Source organism: Monodelphis domestica, chromosome 1, assembly GCF_027887165.1.
Source record: "Monodelphis domestica isolate mMonDom1 chromosome 1, mMonDom1.pri, whole genome shotgun sequence".
Lineage (NCBI taxonomy): Eukaryota > Metazoa > Chordata > Mammalia > Didelphimorphia > Didelphidae > Monodelphis > Monodelphis domestica.
Window position 1 is genome coordinate 235,003,399 of NC_077227.1, and position 15,957 is coordinate 235,019,355.

At 37.1% G+C, this 15,957-nt stretch overlaps 1 protein-coding gene across 6 annotated transcripts in view; it reads left to right on the plus strand.

Annotated features, from left to right (window-relative positions):
- Positions 1-15,957, plus strand: part of LOC100019605 (galactocerebrosidase-like) — a 126,669-nt gene that overhangs the window by 81,077 nt on the left and 29,635 nt on the right. For 5 of the 6 annotated variants that reach the window (XM_056810579.1, XM_056810580.1, XM_056810577.1 and 2 more), the window contains exons 15-16: positions 4,568-4,731; positions 13,503-13,579. In XM_056810579.1, coding sequence (XP_056666557.1) covers positions 4,568-4,731; positions 13,503-13,579 — 241 coding nt within the window. Of the gene's footprint in view, positions 1-4,567; positions 4,732-13,502; positions 13,580-15,957 lie in introns of those variants that run through there. The other variant, XM_056810581.1, reaches the window with a different exon arrangement.

Genomic DNA, 15,957 nt, shown 5'->3' on the forward strand with positions numbered 1-15,957 from the left:
TTATTTATTTATATATATATTTATTTAATATAAAAAAGAGTTTTAAAATTCAAAAATATAGCTTATAATCATTGATACACTGTGTCAGCTAAGAAAATATAGAATACAAGGTTTCTCACCAAAAATGAGATCCATTTCCTCTTCATACCTGGCCATGATCCACTGTGAGTACAAGACAAATGATTTTCACAAAGTAACAGTTTTTTATAAAAAAACAGTAGTACAACACAGAATGCAAATTCAAAAGGTATCATTATCCCCAAAATTTGCAATAGCCCAGTTAATTATAATAGCAAACAAATCCACTATCATATTTAACATAAGTCTGCTGTATGACATATAAAGAAAATAAATGCTTGTCACAAGTTTATTAGGTGTAGCAATATTTCAACCTTGGCAAATACATTTTTAAACAAAGTAAACCTTATTTGGGTCTAGAACATCATCAAGAAATCTAGATATCATTACAAAATGTGGCAGAGGAATCTAGAAAAAAAAACAAACCTCTGTACTGTTGATGTTGGGTAAAGGAGCTGAAGAGGGTATCCTCCATCCAGGGGTACCATGCCCTGGGATTAACGTCCCAGCTCCTTTGGTATGAGACTGTGATGTCCCATCCATTCACATTTTTATAAATGTGAGAGGTGGTGATTATATTGTATTTCACTTCAGCTACTAAAATGGACCTTACCTCATGTTAGAGGCAGGCAAAATGATCAGAGTTGTTGAAAAACAAATCTAAAAATCATGTCTAAAATACCCCTTAAAATCAAATTGAGATATTTAGCTCATTAAATTTTCTGAAGGTTGTTATACAATTGTAACCAGTTTTGATGAAGTCCATTCATCCTCTATGTGACAATTTACAAAGTCAAAATAGAAAAAAGGCTGTTTTTATATATGGGCTTATTCAATAATGTTTGTTCAGTATACTTATAGGGGAAAAGCAACAGAATATAGCAGTAGTGAAAACCTAGTACATTAAAATGATTCAGTGTAACAGAATAGTATTGAATATATAAATATATGAACTTAAAACCAACAAAATTAAATCCTAAAACAATCAGCAAAATGCAATAAAATACAGATTTTTTTCTTATAAAACACTGGAGTCTGAAAAGTCTTAAGAATATAACCTCCAGTCTCTTTAAAGTTCATTTTTGTTTTTTGTTTTTATCCATTGGGATTCCTTTGTCAGTACTGACAAATATTCCACAGCAAGGGTGAACATGGGTTTTAGGAACCTCAAATTGGGCAGGCCCAAATGGAAAAGAGTTGCAGGGAGATGAATTTCTCTCCTGAATCTCAGGTGAGATAAATAAAAGTATCAGTGCACTCAAAAAATATCCTTTGAAATAGGAAATGCACTGCTCTCTCATAGAGTATGCCATACTTGTAACTTCCTGTTTAGAAAAGTCTCTTCCTTCTCCTTGTTTCAGCCCCCTCAGGTCCCCTGCCATGTGGAGGCTAATTGTTGCCTAAGGAAAGAATACCCCAGTTTTTACCAGTTGGTTTGTGATTCCAAAGACACAGTGGCAGCTACCAGAAGCCTGGGTCCTGGGGCTGGCCTGAGGTGATCTGGCTCGGAGGCTGGAGATTAGCTGGGGCCAGGGTTGGGGGGGGTGGGTCAGGACTAGGAGAGCGATCTGGGTCAAGCAGGTCCAGAGCATATGGCTGGAGGCAAGAGCGGATGGCTTGCATGCTGAAGCAGGCCACAGGAGCAAGCTGAATCAAGAGAGCTTTGTGAGGGGGGCCAAAAAGCCTTGGCCAGAGAAAGGTGGCTTAAAAAAAATTATCTAGCCTATCTTAAAAAAAAAATTGAAAAGTTCTTGTCCAATTTTGTGGTTGCCATTAACTATAAAAATTAAATTGTCTCTAGTAATAAAAATATTATATTTTTTGAGGTTTATTAAGGATTATTATAAATCAAGGATACAAAATAATAACCACGTGCCCATGGCTGATTAACTAATTCAGAATCCCTGTGCTTAGCTTACTTACTACATCATCGCAATGAAATGGAAGAGAGAGAGGGAGGCATTACTGCCAGTTAAATATTAATTGTGATCTCACCAACCTGGGGACTCAGGTGAGATTATAGGGAATTCTGGGAAACACCAAGGACTTCTGGGGATTGAAGTCTGGGGTTCAAAATCTCCATTTTTACACATGAAACATTTTCCAAACTTAATTCCACATTAATTTCTTCCCAGTTCAATAATCTGTCTAGTAAGCATTTCAGATGACATTCTTTGAGGAATGGCTGAGGCACTATATTGTATTTACATATACCTCACTGAAATCAAATAATTGGTTCTCAGTAAGTAATTATTCGTTTGATTAAGTTGGATTACAATTTATTGCAGACCATATGACATATTTCTGCCTTGCAAATATCACTCATTTGGTAAGCTACTAGGATAGGTTTCCAAAGTGCTATGCACCTCTGATGAGTAAGAAATAGATCCAACCAAGGGTTGGATATGATAGCATACATCATAAATCCCACCTAATGGGGAGACAAAGGTTCATGGAACTCTCAAGCTTGAGTGTTCTCAGTTATGGGGTGCTAAAGCCAATTTGGTATGTACCCCAAGTCCAAGACCAATCAATATTTGGTAAGACTAGGAGTGGGGCCATCAGATTGCCTATGAAGGTTGAAAGTTAAGTGGATCAAGGCTCCTTTGCCAAACAGAGTGAATATAGACCCTTCAGTAGCCCCTCCATCTCTAACCTGGTCAAGATAGGAGACTCAGAAAAAAAATATTTTTCTACCAGTTAGGAAGAAATGTTGATTTTTTTTATTGCTTACATTCTAAGTCTTTCTACCATAGGCTGGTAAAAAAAATAAAGGCTAATTTAAAAATTATAGCATTTAGATTTGGATTTTGAAGGAACTTTCCAGTGCTTATTTGCAGTTCTGCTTAAGTAAATCAAATCTTATTTTCTAGAAAAGTACAGAAGTTGTAAAAGTACTTCATTTTGCAGGAGACTAACTCCTCTTCTTGTTTAGTTTTCATGGAGTGCCAGCAAAGTGATTTTAACACTGAGGAGCTTTAACTGAAGCTGTGTAAAACTTTCCATTTTGTTAGCAAGAACTGATTGTTATCATATTGACAACCAGAAAATTGCCTTTCATGGCATATATCTGAGCTCTGCATCTCAAGTATCAATTTTGCTTAGTTTATCATACATATATGTATACATATATCATACATATAGAAAACTAAGACATTCCCCAATTAATTATTGAGGCAATTTTCTTAATTGCCATTTCCATTTCAGTTGCCTCCTTAGTTTCATTTTCCTCTAAATAATCATTCAAGTGTGTGAACAATAATTCCAGTGCTAACACCCACCTGCCTAGTGTGCCTGGGGTATGATGGGAGCTTAATAAATTCTTGTCTTTGATTAAAAGGTCATCAGTAAAAAGATTCTGAGACGTAATGAAAACCCATACTTAATCTTAGTGCCTTCTTGAAGCCCAACTTCTTTAAGCTTCCTTCTTGGAGTTGACTTATCTTTAGCCTCAGAAATTCAGGGCCTTTTATAGTGGCTTCTTGTCTGCTCCCCTCTTCACAGGGGCCATTCACAGCTTCGAAATTGTCTAGTACTGCCCAGTGGGAAGTGTTTGTGGAAATCAGTTCACAATTTCTGGAGGGAGGAATGCTCATCAAAAGGGTTCACAGTTTCCCCGACTGAACAGTTTCTGAGGGTGTGTACTCTTAAAAGATTTCACAAGCTTCTGACTGAGTTAGAAAAAAGGGTGGAGCTCTCTAAGTATCATCCTGGCTTCTCATCTAGCACTAAGTAGGGTATAAATTCACTAAGTGGTTTTTGTGTTCCTCTGCCTAGTTCAAGCTTGTGTTGATTGAATCAAAAGGTAGACACAGGAGAGTTAATCCTGTCTTCACAGTCTACTGGGGTACTTTAGTGTTAACTCAGGATAGATAATAGAGTAAAGAATTCTCTTTCACACTACCATTATTTCTTCAACACTTAAGCCTTGTTAAGTTGAGAGGAAAATGCTTCTCTCCAGATATACATAACAGAAGCAATGGATTTATTTGATTTAGTTCATGTAAGATGTTACAAAAACTAAGAAGAGGGGATTCCTGCTAGCTAGGCCTCTTGAGGCAGGAGTTCAGCAAATAGAGGGAACAGAGACCTCAAATCAGGAAGACTTTCAGCTAAATCCTGCTTTAGGCACTTAAGCCTCCTCACAAGACTCTGGGACCATGGACGAATCACTTAGCCTTTGTCTGCCTCAGATTCCCTCACCTGTAAAATCAAAGTAATCAAAGAACCAATCTCAAGGTTGCTATTAGGAGGAAATAAGATAATCATATACATGTTAATACAAATCATTTTGTTATTCTTGAAGTGCTATCTTACTAATACTGTTAACTATTACTATTAGTAGTACAATTAACTAGTAGATGGTATTAACTCCTAGAAAATGTCAGTTCTATTAAATATAAGTATGAAATCAAGTGCTAATTAATGTGTTTAATTCATATTTTTAAAATATCTTTGGTTGGAACTAATGAACAATTTTGCTCCTTAGGAGAAATTTAAATATAAGTTGTGATATCTACATAGAGAAACCAGTGACGGGTGGCATATTCATTGCTGCAAGAGTAAATAAGGCTGGGTCATCCATTCGAAGTGCCCAAGGACTTTTCTTCTGGGTTTTTGCAGATGGGTCTTATCAAGTTACAAATGATCTTGGTAAGTAAATATTTATGTGTGACTTGATGAATAACTGTTTGTTGACTCCTGTTGCTGTTCAGTTGTTTCAGTCATATCTGAGACTGTCTGACCCCATCTGGGCTTTCCTTGGCAAAGATAATGGAATGGTTCACCATTTCATTCTCTAGTTCATTTTATAGCTGAGGTAAACAGGGCTCTGTGACTTAGCCGGGGGAAAGCTTTTAAGTGGCTGAGGGCAGATTTGAACTAGGGTCTTGATGACTCTGGCCCACTGCTCCACTAAGCTGCCCTGTTTACTCACTCTGTATTGCATTCCTAAGCACTTACTGTGTACTAGCTGTGGTGGGAAGGTATGGAAATGGTTCTTCTACAATTTGATTAGGCAGAAAAGAGGAACACACATTAAAAGGTGAAAAGGTTGTGTTTCATTAATATAGACAGCAGTCTAGATGTTCAGCAAATAGAAGAACCATTGAGGAATTAAGTAGTTATATAAAACTTCATGGAGGAGGTGTGACTGGAGAGGGAACTTTACTAGGCTGGGAAAATTATAGCATTGAGGAATATTCCAAGAAAGGGGAAGAATAGCGGTGAATATTCAGGACTGGGATTGTTTGTAGCTCAGGATAGTTACTAAATGAGCTTGATAAATGTTGTTAAACTGTTGAATGGCTTTTTGTATTCTGTGAATCTGTACAAAATGAGCTAGTCATTCAATAGACTGGACAAGTCACTTAACCCCCTTTGCCTTAGCCCTTTCTGCCCTTCTGCCTGGATACCGATACACAATATGGATTTCAAGATGGAAGGTGAGCTCTAAAAAAACCTTTACAGCCTGGTTGCTAGAATGAAAGCTCCTTAAGAGCAGAGATTGTTTCTTTCCTTTTCTGGTCTTTGTATCCCCAGAACTTATTGTAGTGCCTGACCCATGGCAGGTGTTTAGTGAGTGTTTGCTGCCTCCTGTTTTTCATATGTGTACTCCTCCAGACCTCTACAGTCTACACTGACCGACTTTGCAGCTCCTCCTTTACAGTGCCCATTCTCCCACCTGCTCACCTTTGTAGTGGCTGTCCTGGGCCATGTACTACCTGACCTCTTGTGCTCTGAAAATGACACATTCCCTTCAAAGCTGGTTATTGATAGCAAGAGTAACACCTAATTACAGCATCAGTATTGTCTGAGCTGGGACCCTGTACACTGCATAACTCTGCTGCTACTACCATTGCTGCTACTACTGCTACTGCTACTACTGTTACTGCAGCTGCTCCTACTGCTGTTGCTACTACTTTTGGTACTTCTGCTACTACTGCTACTGCTTCTACTACTACTACTGCTGCTACTGCTGCTGCTGAAAATCAATATTAATATCAAATAATTTAAAATATTATATTTTATAAGATTTATTAATAATCACTAGAAATAAAATAAAAAGGTAACAATAAAACCACATGCCCATGGCTAATCTACCTGTTCAAAAATCCTGTTCCACCACAGTCATGAACAGGAAGCAAAGCCAGAGAGACCAGGAAAACCAAATTCATCTCCCCATCTACGTCATCAGCACCTAATGACAGGAAGTCTGTGGGCTCCTGGGAAATGTAGTTCAAAGGCACAAGATTTCCAATTATACAACCCCCCCCCCCAGATCTCTTAGAAGACTGGCCTCTCCAATTGATCTTGTAAACATAACCAACTTTTAAATTACAATAATTTGGGGATAAAAGGGAAAAAGAACAAAACCAATGATTGCTAGGTGCATTGACAAAAAGCCAGTTAGGGGGCAGTCCCTTTGGCATAAGTGTATACATAAAAAACAAATGCATTCAACTCCACACAGTTCAAATCACCACATCCCAAAGTTCACTCTAGATCTTCTGGTGCAGCATGTAGTCTGTGCAGGCTTCTTCATGGCACCTTCTCCAAACAGTTCACTTTCTGGATTTGGAGAAGTAGCATGTTTCTTATTCTAAAATTACTCTCAAAAAGAATTTAAACTTTGTGTTATAGGATAATAATACATTCCACCCCTGAGGAGAATTGTGAGAAACATAGGGATCTCTCAGGGATGCATGGCTGAGTTATGAGGTATAGGAATCAATTGGCAAAGAAAAAAAATATTAAAAAATCCAAATAAAAGAGAAAAAATAACTTCTGCATGAAATATAGAATATCAAAGTCTTATTTGTAAAATTTCTAAGTAAAGGAAAAATAAACCTATAACAGGCCCTTGAAACAGGGCCCAGTTAAAGTGATTTATGCAATTATGCACTTACCCAATCAGTAACCAGGACTACAGAAAGTTTGCCACACTATGAAAGACAGAAAAGTGACTCGATAATAGGAGCTAAGAAGGCAGCCAAAGTAAGATGCTTATAGAACATGGGACTCAGGGAAGTCTTGCCTCTGACATATGTTAAAACAGGCACAACCTCAAACCCCAAACAAGTTCAAGTCCTCTTTTCATGGCTCAAAATTTCATCAATCCCACTGGGATTGGTTGGTCTCTTTGACCATGTGCTCTATTGGCACTATGCAAGTAGCTCTTCTTCTTGTATTCCCTTCTTCTGGAATCAGACAGAATCATTAAGCAAAGTCCTATAATTTTTTTAAATATTCAATGTCATTATTTCTATAGTCTAAAGCTTTTTGAGTATGCATTGATATTAGGGCAAATGTACATTTTGAACTTATATTATGTCAAAATCAAAAAAAGTTTTAAAAAATCTCAATATCAGTGACATGTGCTTCAAATACAAAAAGAGAAAAAACAAAACTTAAATACTATATAGCACATGCAAGGAAAAAAATAATAAAAAAATTTTTTTTAAATAAACAATATAGCTTACAATCAGTGACACACTGTGTCAGCCAAGGAGAGGTCAGCACACAGAGGTTTCTCACCAAAAAATGAGATCCATTTCCTTTTTAACTTGACCATGATCTGAGTGTAAATGATTATTTTTTACAAAGTAAAATATTTATAAAACAGTAGTAATTCAGGTAATGCACATTCAAGAAGTATCAAAATTCCCCCAAATCATAATAGACCAGTTAATGACAATAGCAAGCAAACCCACTATCATTAGGATTCACATGAGTCTGCTACATGACATTTAAAAAACCTTAGAAGCTAATGGATGCTTGTCAGAAGTTTTTTAGGTGTAGCTAATTTTTCATCCTTGACTGAGAAATTTTTAGCAAAGTCTATTTCTGCCAGCACTACAAAAATGTGGTGGAGGAGCCCAGAACAACCCAAATCTTTGTATTGTTGATGAAAACCTTTTGGGTCTAAAAGATCTCCAATGATTTAGATAATTTTTGTGGAAGGGTTGTGGAAGTTTTGTGGAAAGGTAAGCTGAAGAGTTACAAATGGGAGATGCTCCCTCTTTGGAGCCATCCAGGGGTACCATGCCCTAGGAACAACTTCCCAGCTACTCTGGTATGAGACTGTTATATATCTCATCCATTATGTCTTTATAAATGCAGAGGTGGGGATTATAATCACACTTAACTTCAGCAACTAAATAGACCATTTACCTCTTGTTACAAACAACTAAGAGTCAGGCAAGATGATCAGTCAGAGCTATTAAACCAAACAATAGCTAAAACCATGTCTGAGGAATCCTTAAAATCAATCTGAGATACCTAGCTCATTAAATTCTCTAAAGGTTGTTACCCAAGTTGATAGAGGGCATCCATCATCCATGTGACAACAAAGGCAAAATGGAAGAAAAGGCTTTTACAATGATATTTTGTTCAGTAAAGTCATAGGGGAAAGGTAACAGAAGATATCTAATAGCTAAAACACAGTAGATTAAAATGATTCAGTGTAACAGAATAGTATTGAATACATTAATATATGAACTTAAAACAACAAAATTAAATCTTAAAAAATAACCAGTAAAATACAATAACATACAGAGACTTTCATAAAATAATGGAGTCTTAAAAGGCTTAAAAATTTCACCTCTAGACTCTTTAAAGTTCCTTTCCTATCCATTTAGGTTTCTTTTGTCACACCTCTGGGATCTCACATAGGGAGGGAGAACTCCTCATTGAACATAGTGTGGAGGAATCCCAAATTGGATGTATTTTTAGAGACTGGGCAGGCCTAAATGGCAAGGGGTTGTAGGGATATGAATTTATTCCCTGAATCTCAGGCAAGATAATCAAAAGGAGCAGTGTACCCAAGAATGGTAGGAAGGAAAAGCATCCTGAAACTGGAAGTTATTTGAGATAGGTAATGCATTGCGGGGTGTATGGGGTGCTCAGAAAGGGGTAGTATCTCTGGTATGGAGGGCTTCTCGTGCCCTCTAGGGCAGCTCTCCAACCTCTGACCCTCACCTGACACCCAGCTCTCACTTGTGGCTCCCAGTAGCTGGTAGCATGCGGCAGCGGCCACACCCCGGGCAACGGCTTCGACAGGCCAGCTAAACCTTGTGAGGGTAGCCATTGGGTCATCGACCCCTGGTGAACTAGGGCTTTGCCCACCCAGCATGTGAAGACTGCTTCGGCTGAACAGATGGAAGAAACCAATAAGAAGGTTCAACGGCTAAGATGGCGATGCAGCAAAGCACTGTGGAGTGCTTAGTGCGTGTTGGAGCACAAAGGACAACACGGCCATCCAATGCAGCTGAGGAAGTCTCCAGGTGTAACGATTTTTCGTGCCATTGGACCCAGGCTTCCAACGCCGAGAGAGTGAGACTATCTCTGTGCAATGACTTTTCCACTTAAATCTCCTTCACCCACAAGTGTCTTTGTGCACTCATCTATACACCATAGATGAAAACGCACAAAGGCAATTGTCATCCTCGGTTACCAAGAGACTACTACCAATGTATTGCTCTTTCATAGAGTGATCCATGTTTGCAATTCTACTTCCTGTTTAGAAGAGTAACCTTTCTTCCCCTATCATCTTGGGGTAAAATGCTAGGGAGCAGCTTGCTTCCCCTTCACATGAACAGGGAATAAGGAGGCTAATTATTGCCTAAGGGAGACACACCTGGGCTTTTACCAACTGCCCAGAGAGCTGCTCCTAGGACTCCCAGCTTGTGTGTTCTAAAGATGTGGAGGCAGCAACCTGTAACAGCAACAGGAAAAGCAGCAGTAGCAGGAACAGAAATGAGTGGGATTAGGAGGCCGGATCAATGGCAGAGGCAACAGCGAGGAATGCTGGCTCAAGCAGATGGACAAGAGAAGTGGCTTATCCCTTCTCTGCCAGAGCCCCCAGATATGTCATTTAAACTAAAGCAGCTGGGCAGGTGGGGTGGCCAGCAAAAAAATAGGAAAGAAAAAACCCATCAGGATCAGGACAGCACTTCGAAGAGAGTTGATAATTCTTAAGGGGATGGGGGAGCAAAAAGCTGTGGCAGGAGAAATGTGGCTTAAAAAATTGAGAATTCTTTCTCCAACTTCAGTGGTTGCCATCACTGTAAAAATTAAAATTAATCTCAAATAATTTTAAATATATTTTATAAGATTTATTAATAACCACTAGAAGTAACAAAATAAAACCATGTGCCCAAGGCTTATCTACCTGCTAAAAAAATCCCGCTCCCCACCAAATTTATCACCCTGTCTATGTCAGCACTTAATGACAGGAAGTCAGTGGGCTCCTGGGAAATGTAGTTCAAAGGCACAGGATTTCCAATTATACATAGCTCCAGCTGCTGCTACTTCTGCTGCTGTTACTGCTATTACTGCTACTACTGCTACTGCTGCTACTGCTACTGCTACTACCCTTACTATTACTGCTGCTGCTGATATATATGTATATATATATATATATATATATATATATATATATATATATATATATATATATATATATATATACTGCTACTGCTGCTGCTGCTATTTATTAGAGTAAAGACCTCATTTTATGTGACTGACAGTTTCCAAGATGCTTCATATAAGTTGAAAGTCACACAAAATACAAGGCTATTATTTAATCAGTTTTTTTTATCTGAATGCACCCAGGCACTTTTATGGCTCTTTTTAGGCTTATCAGAGCTCTCCAAATCACTACTCCTGTTCTTTGGGACCATTATTAATAACTAGATCATATAGATAAAACAATGAGAAATAGTGCTCCAACGTGGACATGGCTGGCTACAAGAGAGAACTCCAGGGAAAAACTTTATGCTGATTCAGAATGTGGGAAGGAAGCTGACCCTTTCCCCTTGCTAGGGTTGTCCAGGTGACATCATCTCCTATTGACTACATGAATGCCTAGGGTGAGCCTGAACTTGACCCCGGGGTGAGGACTGTGTGAAGGAAATCATTGAGTGTATTAGCTCATGAGGACAGAATAGGAGCTGGGAAAAGGCAGCATCAGAGTTAAGAGATCACAAGACAGTGGGCAGGGCCATGTCCACTGTACTGAGCCCTGGACTTCTCCCTGGGCAGCCCCAGGCAAAATAGGAAGCCACAGTTAGCTCCAAAGAAAAGATGTGCGAGAGTTAGTGGGCAGAGGAAAAAGTTTGATAAACTGAGGCAAGAATGGATTTTGCTCTCTTCTCTTCCTTGTTTGTTGCTGGATGGACTTCCCTGTGATTGCGGCTAGGGGGCCCTAATGGTGCCCACAAAATAGCAAATTAAATGGAGCAGCAAGGAAAGTAACCTATATATCTCTCTCCTATTTTTCCACCTTTTTCTCCTATCACATTTGATTTAATAAAATTATTAATTTATGGTCAGTCTCATAATTTTCCCTCTTATAGGAAAATGGCATCAAATAAGTACAATGAAAAATTTTTATTTTGCACATTTTTGCCTTTATTTTTAAAATTGCTAATTGTACACCTGAATTTTTGTGTGTTGAGTTCATGTTAAACAAGGTCCCATTCCTCAACTATTATTACTTATTATTGGTAGTATTAAAACAGCTAAATACTAATAATAGCTAACAATACTAAGAAATCAGGATGAAGACCTCTGATTCATTAGATAGACCCCCTTTACAGTTTAGAGCACCACTTCTGGGACATGGACAGGTGTTGCATAGTCATTAAATCAATGAGCCAGTAAAGGCTTTTTTTAAAGAGCACCTATGTTTTAGGTAATTTGCTAGTTCCATAAGTTAAGATTTATTTTTAAATCGTTACTTACACTATTTGAGGAAAATGTCCACTTTAATGAAATCAAGAATCCTTTGAAAAGTAAAAGGTGTATTGGGCAGAGATCATATGTAGTAAAAAACTATAATTCACACTCCTTTACTGTTCCTCCAGGGTCCTGGTCCTGGCTAAATAATGGCCCAGGATGGTCTTATAACCCTTGTGACTACTGTGATTTTTATCACTATTGGAGTTAACTCCTTCATCATAATCCCATAATTTCCTTGGGATTATGTTCCTTGGCCTGATTGAATCCTGTAAACCAGATCAACTAAAATGAAAATATCAAAGAAATAAACTCAGAAATCATTAAGTCTAAATAATAAAGACTTTAGAACAGAAGATATTTTAATCTTTTCAGAAAACAATGGATTCTCAAAATAAAAAGAGAGAGAGAAAACAGAATCATAATGCAAGACTAGAAAGGCAGAAGAACAAACTATGTAAGAAAAAAATCTTAATACACCAAATAAGATTGGAAGGATGTATGACAGTACTGAAAAACTTGAATACTAAACTTGAAAATTGGATGTGGAGTTAATCTAAAACATACAGGTCTTTCAGGAAGAAAAAATCAAGCAAAAGAAACCGTGAATGCTAAGTTGGAAGAATAATGGTACAGGATAGATTGAGAGAATCCATAAAAGACTAACTGAAAGAACCCCCCCCCCATTTTTTTTTTGCTACATTCTTCTTTTCATCCCTTCAATAATGTTTTATTTTTCCGCACTTACATGTAAAGACAGTTTTTGACATTTGATTTCTAGAATTTTTAGTTCCACATTCTCTCCTTCCTCTCTCTACTCTCTCAGATGGTAATTAGACATTAGAACCCCCTCAGATTTAATTTATAAAGAAAAACATCATAATTGAAAATTTTAAATTACCAAAGGGATGCTTTACAAACTCAGATAAAATGAAAACAGCATTCATTTGGAGGGAAGGAGAAAGATCTAGAATCAAGAGAAATAATAGATAAAAAGTAGAAATGAGGGGGGCATTAGTATATTTATACCACAAACTACATAATCAAGCAGCAGCCAGAAAACTCATTTGCTATTTGTTAAAAGAAAGTTGATAAATAAGACAGACTTTAACAAGGGAGAACCAGATTAATAAAAAGAATAATTTTGCTAACCTGATTAAGAAAAAGAATGGAAAATCAAATTCTCATACTTGAGTTGACAGTGAGTAGAGGACATAAAGATAATTGATTAATATATATATAATTACAACCCATAAAACTGAGTTCTAATGAAGTTGATAAATATCTTCAAAATTATTAAAACCTCACATAGTATACTTTCCATATACATCATGCCTATCCATACTGTTTCTCAAACACTTAACTAGAGAGATTTTCTGATTCTCCTTGCATACCTAATGCAGTACTTGATATTGAGTTGGTTCTCGAGACATATTTCTTGAATGAATGGATAAATTTTATTGTTCTCCCCACTAGAGTGTCAGCACCTTGAAGGTATTTGAAATATTTGTTAATATTCATATTAATTAAATTATAAATCTATAAGTTAAACTAGATAATAATTCCATAAAGAATCATTTTTTGAAAGGCAAAGATTAAATGTCTTTTTACTCTCCCACCTTGACTATTGTTTCTTTGATTTTGGTCAGAAAAAATGTAGTTTATATGCTCTCTTTCCTTTGCAGAGAGAAAGATGGTAATAAGATCAGGAAGCTCTGATACCCATTGGGGAAGTTGGTACACCCTCATTCTCAATATTAGTGTAAGTACCAGTATTCAACATGTTCATAGTCAAAGTATTCTTTTATACTGCTAACAACAATAATAATTGCTAATGTTTATATACACCTAACATGTGCTAGGCACAATTGCTAAGCTTTGTACAACTATGATCTCATTGGATCCTCAAAAAAAACCCAGGTAGGTATGTGCTATTATCCCCATTTTACAGAAGAGGAAAAGGAGGCAAACAGATTAAATGACTTTCCCAGGGACACATAGCTAGTATTTGAATTGCAGCTGGATTTGAATTCAGGTCTCCTTGACTCCAGGGTCTCATCCACTCTGCCACCTAATTGCCAGTCTTTTATTACTTTGATATGTGACTTATTTTTGTCAGTGGAGAGTAACCTTGCTACAAATAAAAGGAATCAGGATAAGTTGCCTGTTTAGGCTGGTACCAGTTGATTGCTGTACATTCATAAACCTGTCCCCAGGATGGCAGAGAATAGCTTCTGGTATATATGTGAATAATTTTACTGTTGATGCTACTTTTTAGTGGAAATTTTTTTTCAGATATTAAGGAACTACTTGTGAGTACAAGTAACTGGGACTTTAATTTTCTAGCTTATGCTAACTATTCCAAATTTGCAGATGAAACTGTAGATGTAATATATTTAAAAATATTGCATAGACAGATATGCTAAGATACAGATTAATAGAAGCAAATATAAATCATTATGTTTGCATTCAAAATTTCCTCATAAGTACAAGATAGGGAAGATATGCTTGGATAAACAGTTTATATGAAAAATATCTATGGACTTTAGTGGACTACCACTCAGCCTAATAAAGAGTATTAAATCGAGTACCTCTCTGCCACTCACCTCCAAAAAGCAGTGTAGTCTTGGGCTATGTTAATAAACGCATGCTATGAGCTGAGCTAAGATGACTTGAGTACTGTCCAGTGGTGGGCCTAGAAGACAGCCAATACAGTAGCAGGAGCTGCAGAAGCATTGTAAGTGCACAGCTCAGAGACAGTATTGGGAAAGGATTATGGAAGTCCCTTTGCTGGCACTAGATGCAGCTGGTTCTGATTGGCAACTCTACTGCCCACAATTGGTTTTGGGTTACAGTTCCAGGGTAGAGAGGAGCAAAAGGACTTGTGGCTGCAGAGGAACAGAGGTCCTTCCTAGTTAAAGACTAGAGAGTAGATCAGGAGAGAAGTGGCCACTCCTCTTCCAGAAATAAAACACTTTGTAAGCCATGAAAACTCATAGACCCCCCCTCCCCCACAGAACTAGCTCTGAAGACAGTAGCATAAAAAAGCTTGAAGTTGGGACAATGTCTCCACACTTCCACTTTACCATAAAGTTCAGTCAAGAAATAGGTTGGGAAAATGAACAAACCACAACAGCAAAAGAATATCACCATAAAAACTACCATAATGACAGGAAAGACTAAGATAAATTTAAAAGAAGCCAACAGCGACAAGGAAAACCTCAATGAAAAATTCTAATTTGAGGTCAGCAAGAATTCCTGGAGAAGTTCAAGGAAGAGATAAAAAATAATAAACCAAAAAGTGGGAAAAGAAATCAGAGTGGTGCAAGAAAATTATGAGTTATAAAAATTCACTGAAGAAATCGACTCCATAAAGAGCAAAATACGTCAAATGGAAAAGGAATTACAAAAAATTATTAAAGGAAAGAGCTTTTTTTAAAAGCAAAATTGACCAAATGGAAGAGGTACTAAAGTTAACTGAAGAAAATAATTCTTTAAAAATTAGAATTGGGTCAATGGAAGCCAATATCTCCATGAGAAACAATAAAACAAACACAAAGGAATAAAAAAAAATAAATATCTCAGAAAAACAACTGACCTGAAAAAGAGATCAATGAGAGATAATTTAAGAAAGTTATGGTCAGAGGAGTCCCTAACCATCATATTTTAAGAAATTATCAAGGAAAACCACTCGATATTTTAGATCCAGAGGGTAAAATAGAAATAGAAAGAATCCATTGATTATCTCCTCAAAGTGATTCCAAAATGAAAACTCTCAGAAATATAACCAAATTCCAGAGCTTTCTGGTCAAGGAGAAAATATTGCTAACCAGAAAGTATATGATAAAAACTGTCAGGATCACATAAGGTTAACGGCTTCCATGTTAAATCAGCAGAGAGCTTAGAATATGATATCCCAGGAGTTAAGGGAACTAGAATTACAACCAAGGATATCCTACCCAGGGAAATTGAGTATAATCATTCAAGGGAGTAAAACAAATGTATTATGATTCTTTTGAGTCTTCTATTTTGAATGTGGAATTTTCTGTTCAGATCCATTCAGATCTTGAATTTTTGGGAGTCCTCTATTTCACTAAATATCTATTTTCCCTCCTGAATGATTATGCTCGATTTTTCTGG